The sequence below is a fragment of the Puma concolor genome, chromosome E4, assembly GCF_028749965.1.
Source record: "Puma concolor isolate L17-30 chromosome E4, mPumCon1.1.hap2, whole genome shotgun sequence".
Lineage (NCBI taxonomy): Eukaryota > Metazoa > Chordata > Mammalia > Carnivora > Felidae > Puma > Puma concolor.
The window spans coordinates 38,710,934-38,737,067 of record NC_141683.1 but is presented as its reverse complement, the minus strand read 5'-3'; the positions used below and the strand labels follow the sequence as shown (position 1 = coordinate 38,737,067).

Here is a 26,134-nt window from a genome sequence, read left to right as displayed (position 1 = left end):
TCCCAGGTACCATGAGATCGTGACCTGAGCTGAAATCAAGAGCTGGACGCTCAACCGACTGAGCCACCCAGGCTCCCCCATCTAAATGATGTTCTTAAGATTTATTCATCTTGTTGTGTGAAGCTCTAGGTCAGTTTTACTGCTGTATATTCTTATATCATATGAATATTTGCCCCTCCTAGTGTTGATAGAAATTTTCATTTTTCCAGTTTTTTGCTAGTATAACAGTACTGCTGTGAACATGCTTGTACATGTCTTTCGATACACCTATGGAAAGCTTTCTCTAGGACAGTCATTCTCAGTTGGGGATGATTTCATCCTTCCAGAGGACATTTGGCAATGTCTAGAGACATTTTTGGTCATCGTGATTTGTCATGGTATTACTGGCATTTATAGCGAGCACAGGCCAGAGATGCTGCTAAACATCCAACAATCCACAGGACAAGTCCCCTCAACAAAGAATTACTTGGTTCAAAATGTGGCTGGTACACTGAGGTTGAAAACCCTCTTCTGGGGCAGTAGGCCTCAATCGAAGCGGTGTATCTGTCCCCTGCTCCAAAGTGTGTGGGGATGTTTCTCTTTGTCATAGGGTAAGGGGGACTGCTACTGGCTTTAATCCTGAAATGCCCAGTACACTCCTGCCTCTGCTAAGAAATACTGCTCTGATATATTTCCTAGGAGGATAATGGCAAGGTTATGTGTACCTTCAACTGACTAACTAATACCAGGAGCCTCTCTACAGTGGTTTACAAACTTCTAGTCCTCCCAGCAGGGTATAAGAGTTCTGTTGCTCTGCATTGTTCTCCTGACTTGGTATATTCTAGAAGTTCTGATTGACATTTCTCAAGTCATTAATTCAATTAAACATTTTACTTACTTATTTTCTTATTTATTAGGTATAAATGACATGTAACATACTGGTTTCAGGTATATAACACAATGATTCAATATTTGTATATATTGTAAGATGATCACTACAGTAAGTGTAGTTAGTTAATATCCATCATCAGCATACATAGTTGTAAAACTTTTTCTCGTGCTGACAACTTAAGATCTACTCTCTTAGCACCTTTGAAACATGCAATACAGTATTATTAACTATACTCACCATACTATACACAATATCCCCATGATTTATTTATTTTATACCTGGGAGTTTATACTTTTGACCCCCTTCACCCATTTCACCCACCTACCTACCACCCCACCTCCCCACCTCTGGCAACCACAAATCTATTCCCTGTATTTATGAGCTTGGGGTTTTTTTTGTTTGTTTTTTGTTTTGTATTCCACATATAAATGAGATCATACAACATTGGTCTTTGTCTGACTTATTTCACTTAGCATAATGCCCTCATGGTCCATCGGTGTTATTGCAGATGGCAAAATTTCACTTTTTTATGACTGAATAATATTCCATTATATATATGCACCACATTTCCTGTATCCATTCATCTGTTGATGGACGTTTGGGTTGTTGCCATATCTATTGTAAATAATGCTGTAATGAACATGGGGTGCATATATGAGATAATGTTTTTGTTTTCTTCAGATGAATACCCAGATGTGGAATTGCTGGATTATATGGTAGTTCTGTTTTTAGTTTTTTTGAGAAACCTTCCATACCGTTTTCCATAGTGGCTAACACCAGTTTACATTCCCACTAACAGTATATCAGAGTTTCCTTCTCTCCACATCCTTGATAGTATTTATTTCTTATCTTTTTGATGATGGTTATTCTAACAGATATGAAGTGATATCTTGTGGTTTTGATTTGCATTTCCCTGATGATTAGTGATGATGAGCATCTTTTCATGTACCTCTTGGCCATCTTTATGTCTTCTTTGGAAAAATGTCTAGTCAGATCTACTAATTTTGTAATCAGATTGTTGTTTGTTTTGTTTTGTTTTGTTTTGTTATTGGGTTAATAAGAGTTCTTTATATGTTTTGGATATTAGCCCCTTGTCAGATATAGGATTTGCAAATCTTTTCTCCCATTCAGTAGTTGCCTTTTTATTTTCTTGAAACAATTGAACATTTGTTTCATATTTGGCCACTTGTATTTTGTGTGTGTGTGTGTGTGCGCGCGCTCGTGCGTGCGTGTGTGTGTGTGTGAGAGAGAGAGAGAGAGAGAGAGAGAGAGAGAGAAAAGATGTTTCACAGAAGTGAAAGTTGAAGTTTTTTGTTCATTTTCCTAGCAGGCTGGTTATCTTATTGATTTGTCAGAGTTCCTTATATGTTCTGGATACTAGTTTTTTTATAGGTGATAATGAGTTGCAAATATCTTATTTTGTAGCTTTTATTCCCCACTTTCTATCTTTTGATGAACAGTAGTTCTTAGTAGTCTAAGACTTAATGGTCTAAGTTATTGGTCTTTCTTCCTTTATGGTTTTTGTTTTAAAATTTTTTTCCCCAGTTCATGCTTCCTTTACCTTTGTAGCTTGTTTTGCTCAGCTTTATGTTTATTCATTCATTTTATTGTTTTTACATATTGTGGTAATTCATTCATTTTCATTGCTCTGTGATATTCTTTTGGTGACTGTTAAAGCAATTTGTTTATCTTTGATATCACTGGGGAACATTTGGGTTATTTCCAGTTTGGGACTATTAAGAGTAATTTGATATGAATATTCTAATGTACATCTTTTGGTAGATGTGTGCATTTCTTCTGAATGGTAGTGCTGTGTCATAAGATATACTGAGATTCAGCTTTAATAAATACCACCAAAAGTTTCCCATGGTGGTTTCCAGCTCAGACTCTTACCAGTATAAATGCTTTTTGGGGTTCATAGTGTTTCTTGAATTTATGGCTTGATGACTTTGATCATTTTCAAACATTTGGCCATTGTCTCTTCAGCTATAGCTTCTGTCCCTTTCTCTTTCATTTAGGACTCCAGATACCTACAATAACTCTTTTCACCATGTTTCATTTTTCTCTTACATTCTCTTCTGCATTTTCCATCTTTTTATCTCTCTATTCTTAGCTCTATGTATGTTCTTCTGACCTATCTTCCAATTCAGTGATTCTTACATTGTGTCTGATCTGCTGTCAGACCTATTCATTAGGTCCTTAATTTCATTTGTTGTGGGTTTTTTTTCAGTTCCAGAATTTCCATTTGGCTATTTTATATTTTCCAGTTCTCTGCCAGGACTCTGTCTTGCCATTTACTTTCTTTTAACTAATTCATGTCTGATGTTCTGTTTTCTGGATCCATTGTGGCTTGTGTCTTAGACTGATTTTTCTGCCTCTTGGTTTGGAGAATTTTGTCTTTTTTGTATGCTAGGTAATTTTTTATTTGGTTTTGGACACTGTGGATGAAAAAGTATCCGATTACATCATCCAGAGCCTTACATCTCTTTCTTTGCCCTTGGCAGGCAGTTAGGGTAAGATCACCTTAATCCAACCAAGGACTGAACTGATTCAAAGCTAGGCTTCGGTCCTGGAGAGAGCCAGTACATTTTTGGGTTCTCCTGACTCCTGGGGCGTAGCCCTTTGAGGTTATAGCCAAAAGCCTGAAATGTTCTTCCCAGCACCCCCTTGGTCCTAGGAGATTGCCAGCAATTCTGCTCAGCTTCTCAGACTCTCAGGAGCAGCTTGCAAGTTAGCAAATATCTCAAGGGAGAAAATGTTACCAAATGTTAGTCTCACCTCCTTGCACTTTCCATCTCTCCATGATTTTTTACTTCAAAATCCTTTTTTGCCTTAAGCTCTTCAGTGCTTTCAAATAGATGTTCTTAATATTGTATTCAGTCTTCACTGCTGTTGTTAGCAGGAGGCCTGGTCTAAAACGGTCTAGGCCATGATTGCTTTATGCTTGGCTTATTCTTTCAAAATCTGAGCTTATAGTAAGCAAAATAAGCCAGACACAAAAAGACACATGATACGTGATTCCACTTGTACGAGATATGTAAAGAAGTCGGATTTATAGGAACAAAAGTACAATGGTGGTTGCCAGGTCCAAAGTTTGCATTATGGCTTACACATACACACACACACACCCTGTTTTGTTTTGTTTTTTTTTTTCAACGTTTATTTATTTTTGGGACAGAGAGAGACAGAGCATGAACGGGGGAGGAGCAGAGAGAGAGGGAGACACAGAATCGGAAACAGGCTCCAGGCTCTGAGCCATCAGCCCAGAGCCTGACGCGGGGCTCGAACTCCCGGACCGCGAGATCGTGACCTGGCTGAAGTCGGACGCTTAACTGACTGCGCCACCCAGGCGCCCCCACACACCCTGTTTTTTAACTGGGCTCATCAGATAGCTTTCTTTTAAGCCATGTTGGTTTCTTTAGGTAGCTCCATTTAGAAAATTGGGTGGGGGGGCACCTGGGTGGCTCAGTCAGTTAAGCATCTGACTTTGGCTCAGGTCATGATCTCACGATTCATGGGTTCAAGCCCTGCGTAGGGCTCTGTGCTGGAGCCTGGAACCTGCTTTGAATTCTGTGTCTCCCTCTCTGCCTCTCCCCGACTCATGCTCTGTCTCTCTCTGTCTCTCAAAGGAAATAAACTTTAAAAATAAAAAAAGAAAATTGGGTAAGTACTACAAGTCAACAGTTAAGTAGTGTTATTTGCATACCTAACAAAGATTTAACTGTAAATGTTTAGGGGAAAAGAAAGAAGGAAGGGAAAAAAAGCAAGGAAGGAGAAAAATAGTTATTTAACGGGGAAGTAAAATAGCAATCCAAATAGTGGGGATAGCTCTTCCCAATTAGCTGATGCCTCAGAGTAAGCCTTAGGGAGAGCTCTGAGTCTGTTGTTCCTTCATTGGCATGTGTTGAATTCACTGAATATCATTCCTTCTTGAGGAAGTTGCAAGGGTAATATTAGTTACATATAATTTTTGCTTTACCTGTTAACCTTAGATTCCCAACTTCTGTTTAAGCTTTAGTTTCAATACAAAGAAAAGTAAATAATATTCTTTATATTCCTTATTAGCATTATGCATACTGCTATAAATCTAAGTTTTATTTCTTACACAGTTTCTGTCTTTCATGGGTGATCTTACCGTAAAGCCTCTGACCTCTATGACAAATCTATCTTTTCTGTGTTCTTCTGAACATGTGTTATATCTAGCATTGCTTTCCTTCAGTTTAACACAATCCAAGATGCACAGTCACTTTCAAGGTGACCATCTTACATCATCAATAAAATATTCAAAAATAAATCCAGAATTGCGGTAAATCTCCCTCATTGTAACTACATCTTGCTTCTCTTTCAGTTTTATAATGCATGTTGGCACAAGATTGCCAGTGTTTTTTGTCTGGTCAGATGGTCTGTATTTATATAAAAGTATCATATACACCTACTTGTATTCCTGACCATTGTAAAGTTACTGACAAGCAGTAAGTTAAAAATAGCAGGTAGTAGTTTAAGGAGCAGAGGAGGTCTTATAAGACCAAATTAAATCTCTAAGGAATTAAAAACAATTGAACTGATCTGTTTAATCTCCTAATCTATGCTGTGTCATGATTAGAACAGACATCCCAAAAGCATGAAAACCACAGAATTCACTATATTGAGTACAATTATTACCTCTAACTACTATAGCTCTATTTATATGTAGCTTTTAAATATCATCAAGGACCTTGGAATTTAAGAAGAATACTAGAGCAGGTGTGTGTTCTAGGGAGTGGCTAAGTCCTAGAGTAAAATATGAATACTACCAAATAACAAAACTTACTATTTGACATTAAAAGTAGAGAGAAGTACACTAAGGTCAATATGTGATACTTGGCTAGATGGTAATATTGTACCTGACTTCCCTAAGTCAAATGCGTTGCTCTCCTGCTGAAAGGATAGTATTAAGTAAGGTAGTATCTAAGGAGCAAACAGCATCAGCATGTTTTAAGCTAGTCATATCAGAGGAAAATTATTTTCACTATGCCTCCATTTATTGTTAATTTAGCACATTTTTGGTATGCCTTGTGTTGAAAGCACCATGCTCGGTTCTCTGCTAGAGTAGTTGCTGAGTAGTTAAAAGTTGTCCTGGTTCGTTGCCAATGAGTCTCTGGCTTGACTTAACATTTTTTGCCCCCTCTACGTAGCAAATGTTGCTTTTACTATCCAGGACCCTAGATAAGTACCCTGATACTTCTCCATCTTCGTTGAAACTTATTTGTGTGTTTTGAACTGTTCTTCCTTCCATTAGCCTCTCTGTGCATTCTAAACATGTCTACTCAGAAATTCTTTTTAGTATTAATCTGGGCTCACAGTGGGAAAATGCAGCTATGAGACAACATGTTTTTTTAACAGTGACTGTCTAGCACCATGTTTCTTCTGCCCTTATCTTTCTTTCCTCCTTCACTTCCCAACTTTTAAAAATCCTATTCATGATTCCAGTGATGAGAATTTCAGGTTAGAAAGGTAGGAAGGTGGTGGGGTGCCTGGGGTGGCTCAGTTGGTTAAGCCTCTGACTTTGGCTCAGGTCATGATCTCACGGTTCGTGGGTTCGAGCCCCACGTCGGGCTCTGTGCTGACAACATGGAACCTGCTTGGAATTCTGTGTCTCCTTCTCTCTTTACCCCTCCCCTGCTTCCGCTCCATTTGTCAAAAATAAATAAACGTTAAAAAAAATTTTTTTTTAATTTTTTTTTTAACATTTATTTATTTTTGAGACAGAGAGAGACAGAGCATGAATGGGAGAGAGTCAGAGAGAGAGGGAGACACAGAATCTGAAACAGGCTCCAGGCTCTGAGCTGTCAGCACAGAGCCCGACGTGGGGCTCGAACCCACGGACCGCGATACCATGACCTGAGTCGAAGTCCGACGCCCAACCGACTGAGCTGCCCAGGCGCCCCTAAAAAAAATCTTTTTTTTTAAAGAAAGTAAGGTGGTGATAAGGGGGTTTTGGAAGAATGATAATGTCCTTGAAGTGTCCCTCAAATGATAACCTACTGGTGATGATCGAACCAACCCACATGCTGTAGAGACTGTGAATATAGGAAGTAAAGAACCTGAATGCTGATGAAACATACAGTTTTTCAGAGCTGATGCTAAGTATGCTAAGTTTTTCTTTCTAATATTACATCATTCCTCTTATGATGTAGGTGTTTGTTTATCCATCAGTGTTAGAGCTACTGCTCTTATGCACAAACGGTGCCGAATACTTTTTGTCTGGCCCCATCTTGCTCTTACGTTTATTTTGTCTTATATATATCTTTTTCCCCCCAGGCTGCCAGTACACCACTGAATCCTTTAAGTTTTCAGTGTGAATTTGTAAAACTCAGGATTGACCTTCTACAAGCCTTCTCTCAACTTATCTGTACTTGCAATAGCCTAAAGACAAGCCCTCCACCTGCAATTGCCACAACCATTGCCATGACCTTAGGGAATGACCTTCAGAGGTGTGGTCGCATCTCCAATCAGGTGTGTCTTAACTTTATTTTCAGTGCAGTGTTTATTTATACTTTAGAGGTTTTTGAGGTTAGTTGTGAGATGAAAAATTCTGAAATCAGCGGTTTGACTAAAAGACATTAACTATCAAATGCTTATTAACTCATCTGTCTTGCCAAAAATAGGCTGACATTTTTTTAGTGGCAAAATGATTGAAGACGTCTCACTAGGTGCTGCATGTTTATAACTGTATTAATTGTTTTAGTGGAACTGGAAGCTAAAAAAGCAATGTTTTTTGTTTCTGTGTATTATATGTATTATTATACTTCCTTGAACGTTTACCATCTTTGTTAATTTTATTTAACAACGTTTGTAAGAATGAATGGAATGGAAATGAAAAGAGTTGAACTACTTTTGGATTTGTTTGTTTGAGGAGGGTTGTTTTTTTTTTTGTGTGTGTGGTCTGTTATTATACAATAATGATAGCATGTTTGTTTCTGGTAATGGATACTTTTCCTTCTTTTCAGATGAAACAGTCCATGGAAGAATTCCGAAGCCTTGCTTCCCGATATGGGGATCTTTACCAGGCATCTTTTGATGCTGATTCAGCAACTTTGAGGAATGTGGAACTATATCCTAAGCCGCCTCGTTATTTCTTGTTCTCTGGAAGTATTCTTTTAAATGTAGAGTTAATGCTTCAGATGTGCTTGACTAAAAAATATATAGTAGATAAGCCTACAAATGTATTATAATTAATAACTTCTCTTTTGAAATCTAGTATGAGCAGTACAGTTGTACTTTTTAACTTCGGCCAGGCTTTAAAAATTAATAGTGACTCAGTTGTGGCCTTTCTCCACCGCTAAGAAGAGCATCCAAAACCCGGGTCCCCCAGTGCCACATACTTGGTGCTCACTTGAGCTGCAGCAGAAAACGTAACACATTTTCCCACCAGAAAACAATTTTCTCTTTTGCATCACTTCTGTTTTCTTCATGGTGAACAACCCTGGTTCCCATCACCTTTATTAATGATCTATTATTCCATAATCTTCATTGTCCCTTTTGTTCCCTAAGCCTTCCTTGGGTTTTCCGTATTTTCTTATTAGCAGCCTCAAACCCTTTTTGAAAGGAGGGCAGAGATAAATTGTTTTTAAGTTGTAGGGCCTATAAACCAGTAGTTCTGGGCCTTTTGGGTTTCTAAGTAAAAACCTTATGAATGCTGTGGACCCTCTCCTCTCCAGAATGCATTTATGCACACCCCCCAGCAGATTTGTAAAGTTGCAGTAGGGTTAACAGGTCCCTTGAGCCCCAGCTTAGGAACCTCTGGGGTATCTAGAGACCATTTTGGTTGTTGCTGTTTTTAACTTTTATCAGTGAAACTTCTACATCTAAGCAGAAGAAAACCATTTCTGTGATTGAATCACAGGGCCTGTTGCTTGGTTCCCGCCCCCTACCCCACCCCCACATTAGGCGGCCTCTGAAGTACTCTTCCTGGAACAGAATGTGAGAGTCACTATTATAAACAATAAAAGGGGGAAAAAATAGAGTCCCAAACTATTTGATTTGATAACATTGTTGCCTTCACTTAAAATGTGGTCCTCATCTCGACTTGAACTTCAGAGAATATAAAGTCTATGTGGATTTCTCTCTTTTCATGTATAACCTTAACGTCCATCCAGACAGCAGCAGAGCTGTTTATTGATATCTCATGCAATAGAAGCCCTCATTTTGGATCCAGAATCAGCAAGGTATTTCTAATAATAGTTTACATTGAAGTACATTTTCAAATATGTTATCTTACCTAGTCATCACAACAGTGTTTTGGAAGAGGTTTTACAGAAGAACAAAGAACAGGGACTTCTCCAGTATTTACCTGAGGTCACAGCTACTGACAAAACATGGATTTTCCGACTCCATTGTTTATTTACCTCCTGCCTCCTATTTTTAAAACACTGACCTGGAAAAATAACTAAGAAGAAATTCTTTGAAATTTGAATATTTTCTTCTTGTATACTGTAACTAAATTTTGGTCTGGAAAACTGGGTTAATAATATAATTAAGCTTGGCATTTTTATTCCTTGGTTTCCTAAACAAAAAGATATTCCTATTTTTGCTTCATTAATATTCTTCTCTCCTCTTCCATTAACTAATTATTCAGGAATGTTCCACTGGTTTTTTTGTTTGTTTTTCTGTTTTTTTCCCATTATACTATTCTGTTTTGGAATGTGCATTTTCAGGTGTCTGTCATTTCCAGTCTAATAAGGCCTGTGATTCCAGGGTCAGCTTTCTCAAAGAATACAATCAACAAAGCAGGGTAAAATTTCTCTACCCTGAAGCAGTCACTCACCATTTCCTTTCCGGACAATAGCAAAGTCCTTACTTCTGTCTTAAAATTCTGCCTACTCCTAGACTAGGCCGCTTAGCTATCTTTTTCCCCATTCATCTGATCCATTTTAATATTTTCATAACATACTAATATTTGCTTGTTTTTCCTTTTATCCTGTTCTCACCAGTGTTCATTTTCCCTTCAGACCTGCAGTGCTTGTTTTTAAAAAAACAAACCCCTTCCTTTTAAGTTTCAAAGTGTGCTTACACTTTCATGTACTTTACAGAGTCTTTGCCAATTAATTGCTGATTCAAGACTCACCTCACACCATTTTTTATTGTGCCGTACTCATTTTACTTCTTAGCACCCAGATATCATTGTACTGTTGACTGGTATGACAGGCATGTTTTTCTCTTGATTGACTTTTTAACAGAGAGATTGAGTGCACTGTCAGCAGGGATGGGGTGAAGGGAGTTATCCAGCCAGCTTACTCATGCTGCTACTCTCTTCTCACTCTTCTCCGCCCCTCTCACTCTCCAAACCAGTTCTCCTAGCCTCTGCCCTTCATAGCAGGGAAAAGTTGGAAAAGAAAGCTTGTACCTTGAAGGAGGGTTCTTTGGGTTTCATTCTCAATAGTATACAACTGCTAAGAGTGGCTTCCTCCTAAAACTTCTGTTCTTGATATTATATATTCTGTGCCTTCCAAGTAAAGAAGGACTTGCAGCTAAAAAAGAACCTCAGGAGGACCTCTTTTGCACTGCTGGTGGGAATGCAAACTGGCACAGCCACTCTGGAAGTCAGTATGGAGGTTCCTCAAAAAATTAAAAATGGAACTACCCTGTGACCAGCAATTGCTCTACTAGGTATTTATCCAAGGGATACAGGTGTGCTGTTTTGAAGGGACACATGCACCCTAATGTTCATAGCAGCACTATCGACAATAGCCAAAGTATGGAAAAAGCCCAAATGCCCATCGACTGATGAATAGGTAAAGAAGGTATGGTATATATATACAATGGAGTATTACTCGACAATCAAAAAGAATGAATCTTACCATTTGCAACTACATGGATGGAACTAGAAGGTATTATCCTAAGCAAAATTAGAGAAAGACAGATATCGTATGACTTCATTCATATGTGGAATTTAAGATATAAAACAGATGAAAATAAGGAAAGGAAGCAAAAATAATATAAAAAGGCGGGGGGGGGACAAAACAGACTCTTAAATATGGAGAGCAAACTGAGGGTTGCCAGAGGGGTGGGGGGGGGATGGGCTAAATGGGGCAAGGGACATTAAGGAAGACCCTTGTTGGGATGAGCACTGGGTGTTATACATAGGGGATGAATCACTGGAATCTACTCTTGAAATCATTATTGCCCTACATGCTAACTCACTTGGATATAAACTTAAAAGTTAATTTAAAAAAAAACTCAAGAAAAGGAGGCATAACATAGGTATTTCACTGTAGTTTTTACAAAAATGTGTCTATCTTTTTCATAGCCTAGAAGCTTTTTTGGAAGAAGGCATTTTGTCTTACTATTCAGCTTTGTATCTCTAGCACCTAATATAGTGCCTGAACCAATAACATTAAATATGGATTATGACAGGGTAGATGTTTATAATTATGAATTGTCTACCTCATTCCAACTTTTTAGAATTATCAAGAAGAAATATTTTGAGATGGTGGTTCATTGCATTTTTCTATTCTGACTTTTTATTTGTAATGAGTCCTTTGCACTTAATCTTTATGTTACTGCCTAAAAGATAAGCGAACACTTCCTGGCTATGACAGAATAGACTGGACTTTTCCTTTTACTGCGAACAACTAAAACCTGGATAAAACATAAAAGTTTTATGTAAAACTGTAAACAGTTAACTGTTTACAGACATTGGACAACAGGAAATTCAGGAATGTCATCCCTTGGTGAAGGGACACAAAAAGGTAAACCCTACCATAGTCTTTCCTTTCTTTTCCCTGGAGGCACTCAGCAGAACACAGTGGTCTTGCTTAGTTGAAGAGATAGGAATCAGGGTTCAGGGAACCAGAAGAAGCTAGAACTTGCAGGACAGAATACAGGGGAGAGAAAGCAGGTTTCCAGGGAAAGAGCTCCAGAAATTTCATAGGCTGTGATTCTTTGGCTGAAGATTAGCATATGTGTACTAAGATACACATATGTAAGGGAAACTGCACAAGGCCAGGCAAAAAACAACTACTGGGGGAAGAATGATGACCAGAAGTTATAAGCTGAACAATTCCTAGAGTTCACACATGTCTGAGAAATGTTTTGAGTTCCACCTAGCCAAATGGAGAGACCTTATTGAACACTGAGAGCATTCAGAAGAAACACCAGAAGGGTCACACCACCTTAGCAGTAGGGCTAAACTAAGTCTAGAGCAGTCTTTCAGATAAGCTTTAAATGGATCAGGATTATATACAAGTAACTTGACTGTCTACCGAAACAAAATTTAACATTCTCTAAAGACAATAAAATAAAAAGTTCAACAGTATAAAATCCACACTTGTAGCATCAGATCAAGAATTATTAGACATGAGAGGAAGCAGGAAAATGTGACATAACCAGGAGAAAATTAAGTCATTTAGGAAAAAGACTCAACAAATGACAGATGATGGAATTTACAGAGTTGGACTCTAGAATAGCTATTACTAATATTTTCAGAGATTTAAAGGTAAAAGATAACATAATTAGGAGAAAAATTAAAGATGTAAAAAGGACCAAATGGAATTTCTAGAGCTAAAAAATACAGTATCTTGATTTTGCCTTTATTTTTGAAAGATAATTTTGATGGATATAGAATTCAACTTTGGGTTAGGTTTAATGGTACATTCGATATTGCAAGAGAAAAGTTCAGTGAACTTGGAAGACATAACAATAAAAACTACCCAGACCGGACAGTGAAATAAGAAACAGCCTGAAAAACAACAGAGTCAAAACTAGCCTGTGGAACAATATCATTTGTACTAATATATACATGCAACCACAAATCCTAGAAAGAGGGGAATGAAGGAAAGGGAAATATTTAAATGGCTGAAGTTTTTTAATGTTTAATTAAAAATGTAAACCCACAGGGGCGCCTGGGTGGCGCAGTCGGCTAAGCGTCCGACTTCAGCCAGGTCACGATCTCGCGGTCCGTGAGTTCGAGCCCCGCGTCGGGCTCTGGGCTGATGGCTCGGAGCCTGGAGCCTGTTTCCGATTCTGTGTCTCCCTCTCTCTCTGCCCCTCCCCCGTTCATGCTCTGTCTCTCTCTGTCCCAAAAATAAATAAAAAAACGTTGAAAAAAAAAAATTAAAAAAAAAAAATGTAAACCCACAGATTCAAGAAGCTTAACAAACCACAAGTAAGGTAAACAAAACCATAACAAGCCATACATTGTAATCAAATTGCTGAAAACCAATGATGAAGAGAAAAAATTTAAATGAAGAAAGGGAGTGCATAGAAGGGAAGAAAGATCAGAAATCCACTGATTTCTCATCAGAAATAATGCAAGCAAGAAGACAATTAGAACATCGTTAAAGTTATGAAAGTGAAAAAGGTAACCCAGTATTCTATATTCAGTAAAAATTATCCTTCAGTAATTAAGACTAAATAAAGGCCTTTTCAGACAAAATCTGAGAAAACTTGTTACCACCAGCTGTGCACTACTAGAAATGTTAAGTTCTTCAGGCTGAAGTGAAACCATTTCCACTGTAAACTTAGAGCTACAGGGGCGCCTGGGTGGCGCAGTCGGTTGAGCGTCCGACTTCAGCCAGGTCACGGTCTCGCGGTCCGTGAGTTCGAGCCCCGCGTCGGGCTCTGGGCTGACGGCTCAGAGCCTGGAGCCTGTTTCCGATTCTGTGTCTCCCTCTCTCTCCTCTGCCCCTCCCCCGTTCATGCTCTGTCTCTCTCTGTCCCAAAAAGAAATAAACGTTGAAAAAAAAAAAAAAAAAAAAAAGAGCTACAAAACAGAGTGAAGGGCACTGGAAATGGTAAATATGTCACTAAATATAAAAGACTTCTTTCATTTTTTTAAAGTGTTGATCATTCAAAACAATAATAACTATGGGAGTTTATAACATGTGGAAGTAAAATGTAGGAAATAAGACATGACAGGGAGGGGATTGCTGTATGATTTTTATGTTTTACATGAAGTAGCATATAGAAAATTATTTGAAGATAACTTGCAATAAACTAAGGACGAATAAACTCTAGAGCAACCACTAAAAAACAAGCCAGGAGATGAGATAAAATGAAATACTAAAAACAACAGAAACAAACCCAGTTAATCCAAAAGAAGATGGGGAAGACAGGATAAAAAGAAACCGTGAACAGATGGAAAAGTAGAAAACAAATTACAAGATGGTAGCCATAAACCCAACCATACCAGTTATTACAGTAAATGTAGTCTTACTCTAAATAAAATCAGAGATTACCCTACTGAATACAAAAGCAAACCCAACTGTCTGCTCACCACAAGTAACCCATTATAAAGACACAGATAAAAGTAAACATAAGGACAGAAAAGTATATATCCTGAAACTCTAAAAGCTGAAGTGACCATATTAATATCATACAAAATAGACCTCAGTACAAGGTACATTTTATCATAATAAAGGAATCCATCCATCAAGAAGACATAATTCTAAATATGTACAAAGAAACATATGAAGCAAAAACTGGCAGAACTGAAAGGAGAAATAAATCCACAATTATCAAGTTTTCAACACTTCCTCTGTGAGTAATTAAAGAACAGCTTGTCAAAATTTCTTAGGATGTAGAAGACTTGAACAACACTATCAATCATCTTGACCTAATTGACATGTACCAACAGCAGTGTATATGTTCTTTTCAAGTGCATTTGGAACATTTAATGAAATAAACCATACACTGGGCTAGAGAACAAATCTCAATGAATAATAAGAACAGTGTTATGCCCAGTGTGGCTGAATTACCTATGTTGCATTTTCGAATAACCCCCTTGAAGTTTAGTTGGAATACAAAAGGTTTGCTTTCTTTTTTCACTTAGGAAGACTTTCAAAACACTTTTAGGTCTGAGGCAGTAGAGGAAGAAAGAAGGAATCTCGGTAAAACTTTCCAGCATGCTCTATATACTAGCTCTCCCCTGAACATGCCTGTGCCTTTCACATCCATGCTGTGGATCCATGCCGTTTCCACAGCCACAAATGCCCTGCACACTTCCACCACTCCACATCTCCATCCTGCTTGCCCGCTAATTTGCTCAGGACCTGTCTGTTCTGTGGCATTCCTCCCCTCTCTCCATGTGCTGATCTGTTATTTATAGATCTTCACTGGTTATTTGGCACTTATGGATAATTACCTTTTCAAATGTCTTAGGTCTCCTTCCCCTCATGGCACAGACAGGGTTTAAACATTTTTCTACTACCTAACACCAAAGTGATTAGACTTACAGAATTTGAAGTCAGGTCTGGGTTTGAATTCCAGGCTTATTACTTAACCTCTCCAAGCCTCAATTTCCCTCCACCTGTAAAATGGAAACAACCGTGCCTACGTCGTTATTTTACAAATTAAATGAGAACATGTGCAAAGTGCCTGACACATGTAGACATTGAAGTAGTGACTATTTTGGTTGATTAACTGATACTGATTTGACCTCAGTTTCCAGGAATACGGATCTACTGGAGCGGCCCATGCTGACAGTGAATATGAGAGGAGAATGATGTCTGTGTATAATCATGTCTTGGAGGAAGTGGAATCACTCAATCGGAAATATACCCCTGTTTCTTACATGGCAAGTGACATTTGTTTTATTGAGTTTTCATTACATAGATAGAAGTGGGTTTTTATCCAACACTTACTAACCATGTGAATTCATCGAATTCCCCTCTCTGCCTGTTTTCTGCTGTGCCTATTTTGTAAGGGTTAATAATTGCTGTGAGGATGAAATGAGCTAATCCATGGAGCACTTAGCACATCTCTCACTGCTATAGAGTTACGTTAATGTGTCAAATCTGCTCTACCAGAATGCACTTTTTTTTTTCCTTTTAACAATTGAACTGAAGTTGCAATAGTTCTCAACCCTGGCTACACGTTAGAATCACTTTGGGAGTTTTTTAAAAAAAATAAATCACTACCCAGGCCCCACTCCAGACCAAGTAACTTTGAATCTCTGCAGCTGAGGCCCAGGCATTAGTATTTATAAAAAGCTCCCAGGTGATTGATTCTGTCCTGCCACCAGGGTTGAGAACCACTGGCCAATTGAAACAGAAAGAACTGTGCTTGTCATCTACAAGGCAGTGAATCACTTCCTGCCAGATGATGCCACTGATGTCCTTTTAGCCTGCTGAATCTATTGCCTCTGGCCCTGTTCAGCTCTTCCTCTTCCTTCAGTTTCCTCCATCACAGGACAGACTGACACACCCTCACCCAGATTTTCTCCTCCCTGTCTGGCCATTCCCCAAGTGTCTTAGTCGGCTCAGGCTCCTGTATCAAAATACCCGTAGACAGGCTGGCTTAAACAATAGGCACTCCTCTCTCATGGTTGTAGGGGCCGGAAAGTCCAGAACAAAGGTGGCAGCCAGTTTGGTTCCTGGTGACAACCCTCTTGCTGGCTTGTGGACAGCCACCTTCTCACTGTGCCCTCACACGTGGAAGAGAAAGGGAGCTCTGGTCTCTTTTTTTCTTGTAAGGACACTAATCGCATCATGGGGCCCCATCCTCATGACCTCATCCAACCCTCATACCCTCCCAAAAGCCGTGCCTCCAATTACCAACATATTGGGAGATAGGGCTTCAATGCAGGAGTTTGGGGAAGCCACACATTCAGCCCATAACAACCCACCTGTGACCTTGTACCTTGGAGAGTTTCCCTTGCCCTGGCCACCCATTAGATGCTGACATTCCCTGTAGCTCTTTTCTGGCTCCCGCTCTTCTCGCTCTGTACTCTCACCCGTTATCAGGTGTTTAAGAAGAAATTGGTAAGATATGTTGTTGAAGAGTTAGATTAGATTTTCAGGACAGATACATTCCCTGACATAAGATCGTCAGTACGTATTTGCTGAGTTGAATTGACCTGGGTGGTTGTTTGACAGAGACTTGGTTGCTAAGGGACAGAGTAAAGATTCTCTTTGAAGGAAATACACACATCCATGCAAGACATTGATTAGATGTCAAAAAATATAAAGGCTGGGGGCACCTGGGTGGTTCATTCGGTTGAGCATCCGACTCTTGGTTTCAGCTTGGGTCATGCTCTCACGGTTCGTGTGTTCAAGCCCCACAGCTTGGGATTCTCTCTCTGCCCCTTCCCCTACTCTTGCACATGCCTTCTCTCTCTCTCTCTCTCTCTCTCTCTCTCTCTCTCTCTCTCTCAAATAAACTTTAAAAAAAATACAAAGGCTGTAAAGTATCAGACTCAACAAAGAAGAGCGTGTTGGTGCTATGCTAGTCCTCCTTCTGGCTTACTAACTACACTGTGTGCCTCCCTATTTCCAGACTGTTAACTATAATGGTAATCTGCTCCTAACACACCTATGCACATGTGCCCAAGGGGCCATCGGCCTCAGAGGCACTCCACACTCTCCATATGGGGAATTGCAAAATCTGCCTCCATTCTTTTAAAAGAGAGAATGGTGCCTTTTTGCCCCAGAACAGCCTGAGGGCACTTGGGTCCCCTAAGTCCAGCCTTTAAAGAGGTTTCTCTCCTAAAATACTGTTGGCATCAGACTTCCGCCACCAGTAGGATGTCCCTGCAAGTGTTTCCCAGATTCCTCGTTGCAGGAAGGTGAATAATGTTGCCTTAACAGTTAAACCTGAAGAAATAGACCCAATGTGTTTGAATCTGTGTTGTGGTTTTCTCAAGTAATAGACCTGGCATTTGTATTAGGAGTCTCTTGGGCACGAAATGTTCAACAGCCTGAAACCAATAAGGAGTGGATTCTTCTGGCCTAGAGCCTTAATGCCCAGCTGTTTAAAATTGTTCACAAACATAGGCAACTAGGTGGCACTGTGCTTGGAATCAGCAGCTCAGAAGGGCAGACAGCACAGTAGAGTGGCTTGCAACTTCAGGCCACTGGTAGGGAAGTAGACTGAGAAGGGGAGGGGAGGGTACACCAACAGGAGCAGTTCTAGGTCACTTCAAGTTACAAGTGTTCTGATGGTGCTGTAATTTTTTTTCTCTTAAGTTTGCAAACCATTGGTGAAATAGAAAACAAATCACTGAACTAAGAGTCAAGCAACCCAGGTTCTAGTCCCTGCTTGTCCCATTACCTGTCTGGGTGACCTGTGTTATCAGCAGAATTGAGGATTAGACTGGGTGATCTTTGCAGTATCTTTGATGGTGTTACAGTTGTATGCTCATCTCCAAACTCACCAAGTTGGATAGATTAAATACGTAAAGTTTTTTGTATGTCGGTCATACCTCAATAAAGTGGTTTTAAATACATACATACATACATACATACATACATACATACATATATACATACATATAATATTTCAGAACTCTTTTAAGTTCTAGTTGTGTGGCTCCTCTTACTAAGACTCAAAGGATTCATTGTAGTGATTCTCTTCAGCTATGCTGGGATTTTCAAAACTCAGTTAAATTTGTGAAATAGATATTTGAAATAAAGTATTCTATTAAAATTTCGGAACTCCATAGAGTTGGACTGTATTGTCATTCTTCATCTGAATTCCAGTAAGTTTCCCCCATTGCTCACTCTGGGGCTATAGGGACAGGGAAGCCACCATGTGGAGATGGAGATGGAGATGGGATGGAAGAATGAGGATGTCAGGTTCGTGGGATTTGCGGTCTGGCCTCGGACATCAATATACTGCTCTGGCTTCTTTACCATATTTTCTTTATCCTACTTTAACATACAATAGTTACTCTATATTGTAGTAACTAAAATCATTATATAATAATATATCTAATAGCTCTAAGTGCTATGGAAATGCAAAGTTTGTGCATTATTTTGCCTTGAGGATTTTCTTCTACATTTACTTTTTATTTTATCGAATATACTTCAAAGTAAAGTAAAAATCTGCAATTGTATTCCTTGACATGAGAGATTTGGCAAACATTTGGGTGTTATGCCTATTTCCTGATAGGTATGTACCTTTGCAATAATCATAGGACCATCTGTACTTAAAAAAAAATTTTTTTTTAACGTTTATTCATTTTTGAGAGATGGAAAGAGACAGAGCATGAGTGGGGGAGGGGCAGAGAGAGAGAGAGAGGGAAACACAGAATCCGAAGCAGGCTCCAGGCTCTGAGCTGTCAGCACAGAGCCCGACGCGGGGCTTGAACTCACAGATCGTGAGATCATGACCTGAGCCAAAGTCGGACGCTTAACCAACTGAGCCACCCAGGTGCCCCAACCATTTCTATTTTTTAAACTTCTTCCTAAAAGTACCATTTGTTGATGAAATTTGGAAATTTATTTTTATTTGACTTAGTTTCTTTTCTTCCCCCCAGCATACAGCATGCCTCTGCAATGCCATCATTTCCTTGCTGAAAGTTCCTCTTTCATTTCAGAGATACTTTTTCCAGAAACTGCAGTCTACCAGCATCAAGGTAATAATAGCAAGAATAGAGGTTAATACTGGTTAAAAACCCAGTTATCTTTTGAAGAGTATGTGGGATAGAGCTCTGCTTCAGGATCTTACCTTTGGTTTTGATGAAACTTACAGCCTTTAGTTGTGAATTTCTTCTCCCTTTACTGAGTGGTTTGGTGAAAGGAACGGGATTTGGGGATTAAACCCTCTCCCTTGTGACCTGTCAGTGCCAGATGCAGCGAGACGGGTGTTTGGGTACCTGGAGCTCTGTCCCTTGTCTCCAAGAATAATTTGAGAGGTTTCATGATAGTCACCTACAAGGATCTTGAGCTGAGTCCGTGTGTGATTGGACTTTCCAGACCCAGAATAAATCAGGTCCAATAAAACATCACCAGTCCTACCTCCAGGGCACTTTTGTCTGTGAATATCCAGTTTTGAGGAGCTGGCCAATGAGAAGAGCTAGTATTTGAAAATATGTAAGCCACTCAACATTCAAAAATGTATTTTTGATTCAGAGAATGGAATTTTTGGGAAAGGAGGAAAACTGTCACCCGCAAGAGGTTTTCTAGGTTATCCCTGGCAGTAAATGTCTTCCGTGCACTTTGCATATCCATTCGAATGTTTTGGGTTGCATTTCAGAATGATGTGAATAATAAGGAAAATTGATTACCTTAGGTAAGATGTGTGCAGGGTTGACTGAGGCAATGCTCAACATTATCAGAAAGACCCAATTTCTTCCATCTCTTCATTTAGCAGAATTTGGGCTTTCGGTAGTTTAAGTGTATTGGGGATTTTAAATATGTTTTTAAATAAAAAACTACTCTAATGAGAGGTTTAAAATTGACTTTTATACCATTGTGACTTGATTGTATGTGTAATCCTAGAATATTAAGTACGTTTGCCTTTGAATTTAGTGTATTTAAAATTATGAAAGACTGGAGGACAGCCTCTAGATATGAAAATTTACATGATGCATTTCTGTACTGGAATTGTTTCCTTGTCAAAGAAAGGCCCCACCCCAGAAATGGGCAAGAATAGTGCCTTCACTTTTTTCTAATCCTCTTTTACCCTCACACAGAACTGGGGTTTGACGTAGAAAACACAGTGGTATTTAAAAGGAAGCATTAGGAGAAGGAACTCTTGACCTTAAAGGTACATCTGCCTGGTTGTCCTGGCATAGCCAGGTCGTTAGTTGTATGTGTAACGTTGTAACCTATAAATGATAATTAGCACAAACTTGTCTGTCAGAAGAGAGCTTGCTCTTGCTTGTTAGCATTTATTTTAATGTTGGTATTCTAGCTTGCTCTGTCGCCATCCCCCCGGAACCCTGCAGAGCCCATCGCGGTCCAGAATAACCAGCAGCTGGCACTAAAGGTAGAGGGAGTGGTTCAACATGGATCAAAACCAGGACTCTTCCGCAAAATTCAGTCCGTCTGTCTGAATGTTTCCTCTACACTACAGAGTAAATCTGGACAAGACTACAAGGTAATTTAGAAAAGAGGCAGAGTTATGATGTGGATTTTATCAACTTACATTAATGGAAGTTTTCTAGTGTTAAGCAGATTGCAGTTACACCTCCTAACAGATGAGATACGGACACAAGTTAAAAGTACATTCTGAGGCTTGAGGGGGCTCGTGAACAGCACTTCTCTTTTCCCTGCCTGAGCCAGCTGATGGAGAAACATCCAGGCAGACAGTAATCAAATACGAGTTTTATTATTATAGCTGTCGGGAAACCCCGCTCAGGTATCTGGCAACAGGGACTTCTAGCTTTGTACCACTGCATTTTCCCACCAGCCTCAGCCCGCACACACAAGAGCCTGCCCCTGTAAAACTGATGGTAGGAAGGAGCGCCCTGAGTCCCAGAGAAGGCAAAGAGAAGATCTTAGCTCCCCATGCTCAGTTCCTACCCAGAAACTCCCCATCAGTAGGATTTACCTCCTTCCCTGGAGACCAATACTGCCCATCTAATGAAAAGTCCCTCCACACGGAGGGAAACCTCAGGACTGAGGGAATAAGTGCTCCCTTTCCCCCAAAAAGCACACATCGAATTATTTTTCTCTATTTTAAGGGAATTTTAGCATTTTCCCCCCAAAAGGCTATACAGCATTGACAGGCATGGTCAGATAAAGTAAAATCTTTCCTTAAGGGTGTAACCCTAGGAATTGGCTGCTTTGAGAAATCACGAGGTAGGTAACCAAAAATCGTGCTTGCTTTGTTAGCCGAGACCGGGATGCTGAGTACCGTGGAATACCAGTATTCCAAATGCAGAGTGTTCCTTTCTGTGGACATCTCTTTCTGGTTCCTTGATGGTTTATTCACAGTCAATGGAACAAGGGAACAAGTACACAGTTGTAGGGACGGAGTTGTTCAGATGCCCACATTGGTTGTATCTGGGTTTATTGTGAGCACGCTTGAACTGAGCTCCATAGCAAGGAAAGGAGTATTAGTAGAAATATAAAAAGAGAGCATTTTATTCTCTTTGGTGGTTTTAGGCTAAAAACCCAAGAGAAGGTGTGGCTTAGGCCGTTTTTACTTTCTTTACTTTGGTAACTTTCTCCTCCTTCTTTGCCCACTCTGATATGGCTCAGCCTTCATTCTCTTCTCTTCCTCTCTGACTCCCACAACACGGAGCATGGTGCCTTATGTAGCAAATATTTGATGAATGATGTACTGTATTTGGAGTACAACTGCTATGTTCGTGGGTGATCCCTATTGTCACAGAAGATCCTAGTGAGAATTTACATAGTTAACTTACCCCTTTCAACAGCTGTCTCCTCACTTTGAGTTTGAGAGAACAGTAACGATGATTCTTATTGTTCCTTGCATATGATTTCCACTCTTAAGAAAAAAACCTTCAAACCAGTCTTCTGCTTATTGACTTACTTCTGGAGGCATTGCTTAATGCCTGGAAGCTGATATAAGTTATATAGGACAGGATTGCTCTGTTGTGTTACATGCAGTGAGTTCTCAACTTGAAATGCATCATCCATTCAGAGTGATCAGGTTGCCTTGGCCTATTTCTGGTCCTTTTAAGGAAGTTCTTGTTTGGTAGGCATGTTGTTTAGGGACATAAAATCCCTATAGAAGTTGTGCAAACAAACAAAACCGGGCTTATAAATCTAAGATCTTGAATTGGTCAGTGACTTCATTCCATTGCTGTTACGGAAAGATTAACCTGTTCCCTGAGTCACAAAGCTTCAGGGCACATTTATATCATTAATTATACAACAGAAACACACACATAAATGTAGAACAATCTGGCCAAATATTCATTAAGGTTACCTGTGTATGCATTCTCAGAATAAGTGTCTCTCTTAACATACTTCAATCTTAGGTACAGGTCAGGGTATACCAGCAAGTGTTACCCTGTTCTTTGAAGGACAAAGGCATGAGTGTCAAGCTACATAAGTGAACAAGCCCATAAATCTGTGTTTTAGAATATATTGTGCTGCCCATCTGAACAAGACACTGATTATTAAATGAGCACTGTACAAGTTATAAAGTTAATTTGTTTTAAAGAGGGAGGGTTGACTGTATTAAGTAATACAAAATCAGACTGGCTAGGAGGAGGAACCCCAACTTGTATTTACTTAGAGTTATGTTCTTTTTCAGTCTCTTACATTTTAAACTCCCTGAAACAGGTGATTGTACTCTGTTTCTTCAGAATTTCTCTTTACAGACTAAAGAAAGATGGGAATCAGAGTTGGGGTTGGGTAAGCAAGTGTAAGAGGGGAATATTCTCTTCCACCCTCTTAAGGTCTCCAGCTGGGCCTATGATTAAACTAACATTAAGGCACATTAACAGGAGAAAAGCATACGAGTTTGTTAGAATTGTACACATACATGGGAGTCTTCACAGACAATGGAAACCCAGAGAAGTGACCAGAGCAGAAAGCTTATGTAACTTTTAGACAAGGAAACAGTAAATTTGTGGAGACTTAAGACAAATGGGCAGTAAAGAGGTGGGGAGTGACTGGGAGAGAGATGGGGCGGCAGTCCGTGCATTTCAACCTTGATTCCCAGTCTCTGGTGATAAGGATGTTCTCCTTCTCTTGGTACAGAGAAGGCACCTTTCTCATGGGAGGTTTTATGGCCTGTTTTAGGTAAAAATGGCAAGGTCAGAGACCCTTCCTACATCCTCTGTTTCGCAAGTGCCTTTAGTTGAAAAGAATCAATGTGCCAAAGCAGCATTGTTTTGAAGAGGCGTGTCCTGAGCTCCTTCACAAGGAGGAAAGGCAGCATATGAAGGGGTCGAGACAGGCTCTGGGAGCTTGTTCTGGTAGTGAGGAGGTAGTATCACTTAGTGATAAAGAGTGTAGGCTCTGGAGTTCACCTGCCTTGGTTCAGATGCCAGTTCCACTACTCATTAGCTGTGACCTTGGAGAAATGACTTAACCTCTCTGCCTCAGTGTTTTTATCTGTAAAACAAGGATAATAATAGTACCTACACCTCTTGGTTGTTTGCAGGGATTAAGTAAGCGCTTAGTACAGGGCCTACCTCACAGTAAGCACTCAGTACGTATTAGCTATTACTATTATTTAACAATTTTTTCGTTCCAGATACCCATTGACAATATGACCAATGAGATGGAGCAGAGGGTTGAACCTCATAATGATTACTTCAGTACTCAATTTCTGTTGAACTTTGCTATCCTTGGAACACACAACATTACAGTGGAATCTTCTGTGAAAGATGCCAATGGTATTGTATGGAAGACGGGTCCCAGAACTACCATATTTGTAAAATCCCTGGAAGACCCTTATTCCCAGCAAATTCGCCTACAACAACAGCAGGCCCAACAACCATTACAACAGCAGCAACAACGAAATGCCTACTCACGGTTTTAGCCACATGATGAATGCACTACAGACTTTACAGGAATTGATCAAATGGGCAAAAATAATTTGATTTTTCATATGGATTAAGATATAAAAGAATGTGGAGTCCATCTATTCATTGGTTTCTATAATGTAATACTCTGGCAAAAAAAAAGAGTTGGTTTTTCTTTAAAAATTTAATTCGAGAAATAATTGGATTCCTAGCCAGAAAGACGCTTTCCCCTTGTTCCTTCTCAAACCATGTCCTTTATCTTCTATTTGACATTTTCATTGTTTTTCTGTTGCTGAGCCTTTCTTTCTCTTTCAAGAAAAGTCATGTGTTGGGATCACTGAATTCATATATTTGACTGATTTCTCCACCAAAACACATCACTCACTACCTGGCACAGACCTCTCATTCTGAGCTAGGCATTGGGAAGTGCTGACTAGTTGGTACGGAGGAGTCTGTGGGAGTAGAGACAGTTCTCCCCTAGATTGACTTCAGTGTGTCCCCTGAAACATCCAGTTTTCTGGATTTTGAGAGGAAGCAGTCTAGCAGAATTGAAACATCCTGCTACATTATTTCAACTATTCACCTATATTTCTCTATGCTAAAGCAATCTTAATTTATTGTTTTAGTATTTAATTGACCCCCCCCAAAACCAGCTAACAGTTACAAAGATTGGCAAGTAATCATTTGTGTTTTCTAATATTTGTTTATATTATAGACTTTTTACATTATTTCCAAGAGTGAAAAAAATCACTCACATGTAATATCTTAATCTTTTAAATTAGGAGGGCAGATCTTTTGATTGGTTTGGTTTCTTCTTAAGTTATGTAATGCTAGACTTGATTGTCTAGAAAAAACAATCTATAGCACAACCTCAATTAGTTGGGATGCTCAGGGAATAGAAATTTTCTGGTTAGCCAGAAAATCCCTTTTTTTCTATCTCAATACTGGTTGAAAACCATTATATAAAATATAATAATAATAAACTTTCCTGTCTTAACACAGTATACTAGATGTATTTTACCTGTTCGTTCTCGGTTTGGGATCATTCAGTGCTTGGGATCATGGTTTCCAAACATCAGGGATCGTAGGGTTGCGCATGTTCATGATGTGTGTGGGGCAGTTGGGCTGGAAGCAGTTCCCGAGATGGAGCTGGGCACCTTCCTTAGAGGTTCCCTTTTTATTTATTTCTTTTTCTTTTTCCTTTTTTTTCAATATATGAAGTTTATTGTCAAATTGGTTTCCATACAACACCCATTGCTCATCCCAAAAGGTGCCCTCAATACCCATCCCCCACCCTCCCCTCCCTCCCACCCCCCATCAACCCTCATAGAGGTTCCCTTTTTAAATAAATCTCCCATTTTCTTTGTTTGTGTTTTGCACTTTTTTTCCCTTTAAGGTCAACATTGGCTCAAAGAAAAAAAAAATGAGTTGGTATTTCTTTTTCCCTTGTCATGTTGCCTCCAGGGATGAGAAGTGATTGGCGATTCGGGTCCCTCTGAGATTGCCGGGCTCGGGTGAGCTATTGTCCCTCTTCGTCGTTGGCCAGCCAGAACATCATGGCAAAACGTACGAATCTCCAGTGTTGACTGTGGATGGCATCCCTTTATGTTCAGCCCCATTGTACACAGTCACAGTGTGCACAGTTGTGATAGCATCTGAGGGCACAGGCCTTAGGAAGAACCACCAGAGGGATGTGGAGGAGGCTACGAACCCCTTGACCTGCCAGGCGTGGAAAGAGCTGACCCAGCAAGCACAGGTTGTCCTTTTAGCTCTGATGAATTAGCTGAGTTACCTTGGGCAAGTTACTCAATCTCTCTAGGCTAGTTTCCTTGTCTCTAAAATGACTGAATTAGACTGGATCTCTTCAAGTCAATCTAGAGTTTTTATCAGGTGACTGAAAGACTAAAAGACCAAAAAAAAAAAAAAAGACTCTTAAATTAGGGGAGAATTTTTTTTTTAATTGTCTATTTTCAGAATGAAATTTTATAATGTCACTGTCAGGTTTCTGGTACTGTTTTGAAGCAGAATTCTCAAGAGGCAAATCTTGTAAGCCGCCAGCCCTCCCCAGTTCCCTTGAGACCTGCCCAAATTTTATGTTCTTTTTTTTTTTAAAC

General features: G+C 39.5%; 1 protein-coding gene across 1 annotated transcript in view; it reads left to right on the top strand.

The window, feature by feature from the left end:
- Positions 1-25,024, top strand: part of INTS7 (integrator complex subunit 7) — a 91,972-nt gene extending 66,948 nt beyond the window's left edge. Inside the window, exons 14-20 of the mRNA XM_086694099.1 lie at positions 7,172-7,366; positions 7,861-7,965; positions 9,011-9,078; positions 15,293-15,425; positions 19,107-19,205; positions 20,486-20,671; positions 23,750-25,024. Of these exons, the coding sequence (XP_086550225.1) occupies positions 7,172-7,366; positions 7,861-7,965; positions 9,011-9,078; positions 15,293-15,425; positions 19,107-19,205; positions 20,486-20,671; positions 23,750-24,037 (1,074 nt within the window). The 3' untranslated portion in view covers positions 24,038-25,024. The remainder of the gene's footprint in view (positions 1-7,171; positions 7,367-7,860; positions 7,966-9,010; positions 9,079-15,292; positions 15,426-19,106; positions 19,206-20,485; positions 20,672-23,749) is intronic.
- The last annotated feature ends 1,110 nt before the right edge of the window (positions 25,025-26,134 follow it).